The sequence below is a fragment of the Emys orbicularis genome, chromosome 10, assembly GCF_028017835.1.
Source record: "Emys orbicularis isolate rEmyOrb1 chromosome 10, rEmyOrb1.hap1, whole genome shotgun sequence".
NCBI lineage: Eukaryota > Metazoa > Chordata > Testudines > Emydidae > Emys > Emys orbicularis.
In genome coordinates, this window is record NC_088692.1 from 20,191,342 (window position 1) to 20,201,763 (window position 10,422).

At 40.3% G+C, this 10,422-nt stretch overlaps 1 protein-coding gene across 1 annotated transcript in view; it reads right to left on the bottom strand.

Annotated features, from left to right (window-relative positions):
* Positions 1-10,142, bottom strand: part of BMERB1 (bMERB domain containing 1) — a 107,520-nt gene extending 97,378 nt beyond the window's left edge. The window contains exon 1 of the mRNA XM_065411629.1: positions 10,025-10,142. Coding sequence (XP_065267701.1) covers positions 10,025-10,142 — 118 coding nt within the window. The remainder of the gene's footprint in view (positions 1-10,024) is intronic.
* Between the last annotated feature and the right edge of the window lie 280 nt (positions 10,143-10,422).

Genomic DNA, 10,422 nt, shown 5'->3' on the forward strand with positions numbered 1-10,422 from the left:
CAAGAAGGCTAACGGCATTTTGGGCTGTATAAGTAGGGGCATTGCCAGCAGATCGAGGGACGTGATCGTTCCCCTTTATTCGACATTGGTGAGGCCTCATCTGGAGTACTGTGTCCATTTTTGGGCCCTACACTACACGAAGGATTTTGAAAAATTGGAAAGAGTCCAGCAGAGGGCAACAAAAATGATTAGGGGTCTGGAGCGCATGACTTATGAGGAGAGGCTGAGGGAACTGGGATTGTTTAGTCTCCAGAAGAGAAGAATGAGGGGGGATTTGATAGCAGCCTTCAACTACCTGAAGGGGGGTTCCAAAGAGGATGGAACTCAGCTGTTCTCAATGGTGGCAGATGACAGAACAAGGAGCAATGGTCTCAAGTTGCAGTAGGGGAGGTCTAGGTTGGATATTAGGAAACACTATTTCACTAGGAGGGTGGTGAAGCACTGGAATGCGTTACCTAGGGAGGTGGTGGAGTCTCCTTCCTTGGAGGTTTTTAAGGCCCGGCTTGACAAAGCCCTGGCTGGGATGATTTAGTTGGGAATTGGTCCTGCTTTGAGCAGGGGGTTGGACTAGATGACCTCCTGAGGTCCCTTCCAACCCTGATATTCTATGATTCTATGATTACATTTTGCATTTTTGGGAGCACATACAATCATTAGAACTGCTCAATGAGCCACCTGTCTCACTGGAAATTATTCTTTCATTTAATGAAGAATTTTCTTGAAATGATTTTCTCAAACATTTTGTCCTTTATGAACTGACAAAATGTGGTTAATTAATGTTTCATTGCTGATTCTGTAGGGCAACTAACAGAATTATCAAGGGACACTCACACTGTTTTTTCATACACTTCACCCTCCAAGCATGCATTTTTCATCTTTGAAGTGTGAGTGAATTTATACTATAGCTTTAATCTAGTTATACAGCAGAATGCTTCTCAGGGAAATGAAATGGCTTTATTTAATAGCCCAAAAGGAAAATAATCAACTATTTTGCACTGTAGGTTTTCTACCAAAAGGGGCTTATCCTGGTGCAGATTTTAGCACCTTTGGGTTCAATATTGCTAGGTGCTGAGTTTCAATTTGCACAGTGACTGAGCACCCTCAGGAATGATCAGAGGTGCTCAGTGCAGGTGGGCTTGATCCTACAATGCTATTTTTTATTACTGCCTCTGCACTGGCGCACACACATAGTCATAAGTAAACAGTGGCTCCTATGAGAAGCACGCTGTAAAGTATAGCAGTCAACGACCAAACTCAAAAACACAAGGAGAAAATTACATAATAGAAGTGCATAATGCCACTGGTTATTGGCAGGAATTTATGTTCAAAGTGTCCTACTTGACAGATCTACTATATTATTTTTCATAAATTATATTTAAAGGATATATGAAAGCTAATGAGAAACTGTCCCGAATATGACACTTGAGCCCCACAAATAACATTTCAAATAATTATTGGTGTACACTCACCCAAATATTAACACTGAGTTACTTCTATGTTTAATTTACCTTTCTAAGTATTCACTGTCATGTATAAAGACTTTGGAATTCATTAACTCTTTGACCTATGAGTATTTTAACAGACAAATTTATTTGCCAAAACATTTTATCAGTGCAGCAATGATTTGCTATTTATTTGTTGCAGTAACTTTCATTGTTTTTCCATTGTACTCTGCAGAATATATTGGCTTTGCCCAGACACCTCCCATATTTCTTCAAACCACTCCCTTTTGGGGGAGGTTATTTTGTTTTGTTTTGGGGTTTTTTTTGCAGTTTTTCTTACTAGACCATTTTTGTGGTGTAAATTGAGTTGGTAGAATAATAAATCGGAGGTTTCAGCTTGTGCATAGAATGCGGAGGCAGTAAATTGCAACCGTGCGACTCAGCTAGAAAAGGGACTGGTATGTAGGAGGAAGTCTAGCCATACTGAATTGGGATAGAGAGAATGTGGGAGGAAACCAGTAGCTTCCTGGTCTGTTTCCACTTCCATCACCAGAAGCCAAAACGGCCCCTCCATGCCAATCTGCACTATCAGGGTTCTGTGGATCTGTAAGTAAAGTTCCAAGGACCAAGAGGGACTGAAGCAAGAAAGCAGCTGCTCAAAGTAGCATTCTTCCTTCTACTAATGGCAGATTTCTGAGCAAAAATGTGTGTACTGGCATTGGAAACCGCGTTCTCCCTCTGCCTTCTCACACCATCCCTGCAGCTCCTTGGAGTCCACAGCTGTAGTGGAAGGAGCTATGTTGTTGGGGAGATAGCGGTATCTGTGTCAATACCACAGAATCTGCTAGCTTGGAAACTAGTCATTCTGTGAATCTTCAAGCTCTCTGGGGTCTGTGAGTAATGCTCCTGCCCCCTGCGTGAAGTAGGAAAACCTCTCCTCTTTGAGAGCTACATGCAACACAGGCTCGACCTTGAGGGAATTTTTAAGTGTTATTTCCTATACATAAGGAATATTCTGCGAGAAAGGAAGATCAGGGCCTAACACAGGTAGAAATAAATACAAGAAGAGAATTCAAATAAATAAAAGGATCTGCGATTGTGCCAGAAATACAAGCACAGTTACTTGTTTCTGATACTGGTCAAAGCCATCAGTCATTTATAGAAACATTCACACAGCAGAATTTTAGGGCCCACTCCTGCTCCTACTCATGTCAATGAGAGTTTTGCTATTGACTTCAACTGGATTAGACTCCCTCCTATAGAAAGGATAAAATTCTTCAGTCAGAAGCATTGTCTTTGCTGCACTGATGAGACAAAAGCTGATTTTCCTCCGTGAAGAAATGCAATATAAATATGTTAATAGTAATAATTATCATAATAAGAGACAATAATAATCTTGCATTGGACTCATCCTTCGATGTCTGTCTTATTGCCTGTTAGAAAATAGCTGCCAAAATAGTCTACAAGGATTTACTTGAGCCGATATTGTCTACTGCCGGGGGATTATTTATTGCTGTTTTATCACTGCAAATTTGCTTTCTTGGTTTCTCTGTGTTTCTTTAAAAATTAATGTACAGGTCTTTTAAAAATAGAAACATGCTAAGAATCTTAATTACTTTCTCAGTCTATTTAAAGCCTGTCTTCAGACCTTCATAAAACCAGCAGATTCACTACTTCTGTAAAGAGATATTTAATTGCCATACCCTTGGGTTAGATCCTTTCCCACTTTTCCCAGTGGGCTGGCGCTGAATAAACCAAAACGGTTTTGTCTATGATATTGCTTGGAATAGCTACAGTTACTAATACTTAGCTCTTAATGCTGAGCTTTTCATCCAGAGATCTCCAAGTGCTTTACAATGCTTCCTTATCCCCATTTTATAGAAATGGAAAATGAGTCACAAGAAAATGAAATGACTTGCCCAGTGTTATACAACAGGTCAGTAACAGTGAGGAGTAGCACCCCTGTTCTACTCTCTTGACCACACTGCCTCTTTAGTGAAGCAAGAATCTTTTGCAAAATTAAATCTATTTGGTTAAGGGTCTATTCAACAGCTGGAACTTCAAACAAGTTTTTAACTTCTTTCACACTTGTGGCATTAAATACTATTTTACCACCAATCTCTTTTCTTGTATAAAGCTTTGATTTTCTATTCTTCTTACACTTTACCTTTTTCTCCACCTTTTGGGGTCCAGATTCTTCACTGCCTTGTTTCTTGTGTAATCATTTACTCCTGTGCAAAGTGAGCGTAAAATGCTACCATTCTGATATGTTAAGATTTTTTTATACTTACTTTGCGTAGGTATAAATGATAATGGTCCCTTCTCAGTGCAGGGGGATGTATTAGATGACCTCTCAAGGTTCCTTCCAGCCCTACACTTCTATGACACCTGGTGCAAGGTTGTGGGGAACTAGGCCCTTTGTCTCTGCATTTGGTAGCGAAACTCTTCTATGGTTCCCCAGAACTTGAACCATCTGATGCACTAGCTTGAGGTAAATTATCAATGGCAAACACACATCTAAGGCCTTGCATACATGAGAAAGTTGCATCAATTTTATTAAAGGTGTGATTTTAAATCTATTTAGTCAAACTATTGCAAACCTCTGTGTGGTATGTCTTATTTCAGTTTAAACCAAGTTTATTTCATCTTAGCTTAAATAAATTAGAAATCAATTTAAACTGAATTAAGCCACTCTGAAATAAGAGTATGTATACACAGATTTGCACTAGTTTAACTAAATAGGTTTTAAAACTTATTTAAGAGAAACCAGTGCAACTTTCTCCTGTTGACAAGGTCTAATTGTCTATGGACCCAATCCAATAGCCACAGAAATCAATGGAAAGACTCCCATTGACTTAAATAGGCATTGAGTGAAGCCCTTAGTATCATGCAGATTCTTCACTTAGACATACATGACACTCTTCAATACAATATACACACACACAGAAGTGTATGAAAATGTTTCTCCTCCTTTCTTTACCACAAATCTAATCCTGAGCTTCTAAACAGCAGGCATTCACTACCTTGAATGACATTGCTTGTATATATAAACCACAGTCACCTTACAATAGTTCTATATTTAGAAATGTGGGTGCACAATACACACACACGGGAGATTTTCAGCAACACAAAGAGCAGTTTAGGGGACCTCTCCCATTGAAAATCAATGAAAGTTGGATGTTTTAACTCCCATTAGTGCCTTTGAAAGTCTCCCCCATGTTGTTTCATCTGTTTTTTATTCCTTTGGCTCATGATTCATCCATTTATGATTAATTTTGTTTTTTGCTATTTGTACTAAATTGTTTTGAAACCTTTGGACCTGGGTAACTATACAGTGAAGTTTATTATTAATAATACTAATTAATAATAATAACTTATGGTGTCTGGGCCAGTAGAGTCTCACTCATTTGGATGTTGGTTTGAATTAAGGAATGTTTTATTTTAGCTCTGCAGAAGCTTTAGTTTAATCTATTCTGCCATGGACAGACCAATGGTATTTAGACAAATCCATCTGCTTCTTTTCTATAGTGATAGAGACAATCCAGCAAGGAGATGACCACCCTCAATTCCCAGTGAAGTCAGAAATCACAGAAGGCACTCAGTATGATGTAGGACTGGCCCAAAAATGCTGTGTGTGTCTGTCTGTTTGTACATGTGTGTCTGACTGTCTGTCTGTAAAGGGCTATGAAAATATAAGAATCTCAGGAAGCTGACACACAAATTCAGGAAGAATTGTCATTTACCTGTTTTCTGTCTAATGTACACAAGTATTTGATTAACATCAACAATGATAAATGTGAATCCAACGTGAAAAGCCTTAAACTACCTTAAAAACAGAATGACAAGAGTGACAAACTCTTGGAGCTGGGCACTGTAGGTATTTGTCTTGGCAGTCCAAGTGTATATCCCTACTGCTGTTTGATTTTTTTTAAAATACTACATCAGATGCTGTCCAAAGGATTATAAAACATTATTAAGTCATGTTAAACATTCTGAGACAGATTCTGTTCTGTGATGAGGCTATACTGCACTGCTAGCAAAATCTGGTCTTAAAACTGACTTAACCAGCCAAGGGGGGATTGCCCCAGGTCAAGAGTGACCTCTAGGGGTGTGGCAGTTGAGTAGGAGCTCTTATGCCTCTCCCCCTTCCTGCCAATGCCAGAGCAGGAAAAAGAGTGCATGGCTAGAGGAATGGGACATGCCTAATCATGCCCCTGTGCTATACTAACCTTCAGCTATTTTTTCAGCCTCTCCAGGCTGCTCATACTCAGGGAGGGGGACTACCTCTGCACAAAAGAGCATCACTAACATGACCTGGTTTTGAACCAGTTGTGTAAATGTAAAAGATTTCCCATTACCTGAGGAATCTAGTTCCCCAGTATTATGCATGTTCTGGCAACAGCAAAGGAGTTATATGTTTCTTCAACAGTCTCTTATCAAATGAGTGCATGTATTACATAGTGCATATTTTCAGTGCATAGATCAGCCACACTACTCAATGGCAGAGCAGTTAAAATAGCTGCCAACATAGCCTTTTGGTAAACCAGGCAATAAGCTTTTCAGAGACTTATCAACAAAACACTCGGAAATAAATCCTCAAGTGGGCCAAAGCTCTACCTAGTGCCCTTGCAGGGCTGGATGCAGAGGTGGCATTCAACCCCTGGCACAAACTAGAGCAACCACAGGACTATTCTATGCCAGCTGGAATAGCCCCACAGGGGTTGTTCTGATGGCCCAGGATAATTGGTGTTCATGCCAGGCTGACTGCTTCTTGTCAATGGCACACCTATGACATACCCCATGTGCTGGGAGGGTAGAGGAAGAGCAGGTGGCGCAGAGCTGGCTATGCTGGCCTTACGCTACTGGGTAATCCCCATGTGACAGGGGAATTTCCAGTTGCCTTGAGTGAGGATCTGACCCCTTTGTCTAGCCTACCATTCTTATTCAAAATTAAGCAAAAAAGAACTATTGAATTAACCACTGTAGCTTATATCTGACATTGTTGCCACAAAATAGGGATAACACACAAATTCCTTCAGCTTAGTGAGTGAAAAACAGAATATTTGTTGTTTATTCTCATATTAAATTACAGCAAAGCTCTTCGTTTGCAGTCTCCTGACATGTATTTCTGTTTGTGCTGACCAAAATTGGGGCTTGACCTTGTATCCTGACCTTGGTTCTAAACTTCATAACAATAACAAGCAGAAATATACCTGTGAACTGTCAGGCTTAATAGGATACTGTGCTACTCATTCATTTTTGTGTGATTATTTCATTGGATTGGCATTTTGGTATTTACCCAGGAAATTCTATAACCCTACTGAAGCCAATACAGTTGCTTCCAAATAAAGTTGTGTGTATGCTAATAATGGCCAAGAAATACATTTATGTATCTCTGGTTCAGTGAAGCCTTTCCAAAAGTATATTATAAATATCACTTATAGAGAAGGTTGTCACCACACTATTATTATTTGCTGGAACTGCTGTCCATTCACAAGTCTGAATGCATTTTATTGTTGAGCACAAGAACTGCTCCATGCATGGAAAGCAGTCGTTCTTATCTTGTTCTCCTCTCTTCAGAAATTTTCTCCCACACATGTGAGTAAACAAGCTCAGTGCCTCACAAACTTTTAAAAAAACATGTCTTACAACAAAGCTGTTTCAGACTTATATGTGAAATTCATTCAGATTGTCACACTGGCCAAAAGTGACTGTTGTAGAATAGGATTTCATACAGTGTTACACTTAATTGCCCTAAAAATAACAAATCTCTGATACAACCAATAAGTAAGTTATTTCTAGTTTTGCAAATCTAGATTTATATTAGCAAAAAGTTCCTTCTCCTTTAATAGTTAAATGGAAACTATCTGGCTTCCATTATATTATTTCCATTACATTGGCTTCCATCACTTTCTACCACATTACCTACACAATCAAGTGACTTTAAAACAAATGTACGTTACCTGGTTATTATTATTTATTTGTACTACAGTTGTGTCTAGAGGCACTAATTGGGGAACAGGGCCATATTGCGATAGGCACTGTAAAGACAGGCAATAAAATGATCATCTTAGCCCTGAAGAGCTCACGATCTAAGTTATGACAAAACATAGCAAACAAATGAGACAAACAAGAGAACAGGGAGGGCAACTACGTATGGTTATACTGGGCATCTGATTTTGTTAATAATAATAATAAACACTTCACATGTTCAAAGTGCTATACCAACATGAAAAGCCAATTTGTGGCACTGGGAGGAGCGACTCTGTTCTGACCCTCTATATTTTGCTTCCCACATCTTCTGGAGAGTACTTCTGCCACCTTTTTCTGCACCAAAGCGCTTGGAATCACCTTACAAAGTCAAAAATAAGATTTTAAAATCAATGTAAAAGGCTGATTGGAAGTCAGTGCAGGCGTCAGAGCAGGAAAGATGTGCAATGATTATTTAGAACAGCTACTGTAAATAGCCTCTCTATAATATTTTAAGCAAGTTGAAGCCTATGAACCAACTGATCAATTATTCAAATAGTAAAGCCTCATAATAGTACTCAAGGTGACTGGAGAACAAACTAGCACTTCAGTATTACTCTGGGATATAATCTGTAATGTTCTTCAAGTGACTTAAAAAAAAAGTCCTCAATAAACAGGGGCTAGTGTGAAGCAGTGGAGCTCTACTGTCTGGCTAGCGTCTGGACATGTGAGTCAGGACACCTGGGTTCTATTCCTCCCTGCCAGTTTCTCTGCCAATGAGTTGCTCTATGACTTTAAGTTGCTATTCAGTGGGAGTCATAAGTGATCAGCAGTTCTGAAAATCATGCCAGTCACCTCTCTAAGCCTGAGTTTACTGTGTAGAGATACTGGAATGGTAGTAATATAGATCTTTGTGGACTTTGGATGAAAGTTATTCTATAAGTACAAATTATTATCATTATTACAGATGCTACATGGTCACTAACATTCAAGATCTGGCTCTAAAACAATACCAAGAGTCTTATTTTTAGAAACAAGGAGACGAGCACAAGTCTATTCCATGCCACAGAAGCAGTAGAAACTGTTACATGTGTATGAGTCAACCAACATGATTTCAGTCTTGTTCAGTTCAGTTTGGGAAATCGTTGAGCCATTCAGTCCTGAACCTATGCCAGGCACTGCAACAAAACCAATGCTGCAATTGAAACATCAGGAGTGTGGGAGAGTTAGATTTCACTGTCATCAGCATATGATCTATGTGATAACATATTCATGGAAAACTGAAGCCAGAGGTAAAGTATGAACCCCACACACAGCCCTGAGGAACACTGCAATATCTTAGAAACTTGAGCAAAGCAGGAAACAGTGGATAAAATATGATACCAAGTTGCTGCAAACCAAAGATATTAAAGATATTCTATTAAGACGTCATGATGCACAATATCAAAAGGTGGATGACAGATCTCGGAAACCAGCAAACATTATGGCCCACAACCTGTCTAAACAAAGAAGTTATTGCAAACATTTCATTTTCCACAAAGCTTTCTCCATAGAGCGTAATCAGAATCCTTGCTAAAACGTATCATATATTTTGTCCTGCAACGAATGCACAGCTTTTCAGTGACTTCCTTTTCAAGGATGTTAGCCACAAATGGTTATTTAGAAAATGGGAGGGAATTTACAGGTTTATCAAGTTGTGCTGGGAGGTGGCTCTGCCACCAAAAGAGTAACATTTACTAGTATTGGGACAGTCAGGAGTCCTCCTGACAGCTTGAATTGATAGCATTTATCTCTATACCTATTCTTGTCATCAGCACTTTGGAATGGATGTGTCAGCTGCTGCATTCTGAAAAATGTTGATTTCACTGAAGAGCACTCTTGCACTAGAGAGCTTTTATTGAGCCAATAACTACAGTACATCCATTATTATACAATTGAATGAAGCACAGTATTTCAGTTCCAACTGAACATAGGAATGAATAATATGGATGTCACTTGTGCCTCTCAAACATGAAGCCTATAAAATGCTGCCAATATTTGTTAAATGCCATATATTAAATCACATTGTATAGACATCGAGAGAAAACTAATGTCCCAGTTATCCTTCCCCATCCCACAGTCTCCAAACCAGTAACATCTCTGCACTTCATTGAGCTAAGTGAGTGATCCATTTTTCAATGAAATAACAAAGTGAGTTGAGCTGCCTTAGAATGAATCCAGCCCCTGTCCATTCTTAGGGTCAGTGAGGGAAAGACCTTTGTCTTGAACTCAACCCAGTTCAGAAAGCAGAGGCTCCCTCCCACCAGCCTCAATGGGCAAAATGATCTCACAAACCTTGCCCAGCCCCAAACAAAGCAAAGGCTGTTTCCTTTTGTTACCAAGACCACATTGCTCATTTGCATGTATGTATGCATTGCCAAATCTAACCTAAGGGGATCAGGTCATTACCCAGTGCGGATTGAACACAATAGCTATCAAACAGAATGTCCCTTTAAATCGCTATTCTCCCTCTACCCCCTCCTTCCTCTGGTTTAAAGTGCTGATGCGGGGATCTGGAAATAAGCAGCAGCTCCGCGTTTTCATCCTTTGCACTAGCAATCCAAAGCACTTACTTCTCCCCAGCCCCTCAGCTTTCCACTCAGTCTCCTCCACTGCCCCGTAGCGTCTCATTGGTTTCTCTGGCTCCATGCTGGCAGAGATGGCTCTCTTTAACTCCACGCCTGAGTGCATGGCTACTGCCTGGGCAGTCTGTGTGCATGGGGCTCCCCGGCTTACTCCACCCGAGCCGGGGCGGCAGGGCTCCGGCTCAGCCCTTTCCTGGGCTGGACTGGAAGGCGCTGCTGAGCTCACTGCACCTCGTCGCCGGGCTGGTACCCGAGGAGGAGGAGGGGAAGGGATGCAGCGCACATGCTCAGTGCGAGGATGCTGTCTACAGAAGCGCTGGGTGAGAGCAAGGGAGAAGGGGAGGGGGAGGCAGGAAAACAATGGGAAAAAGACATGCCACGGGGGG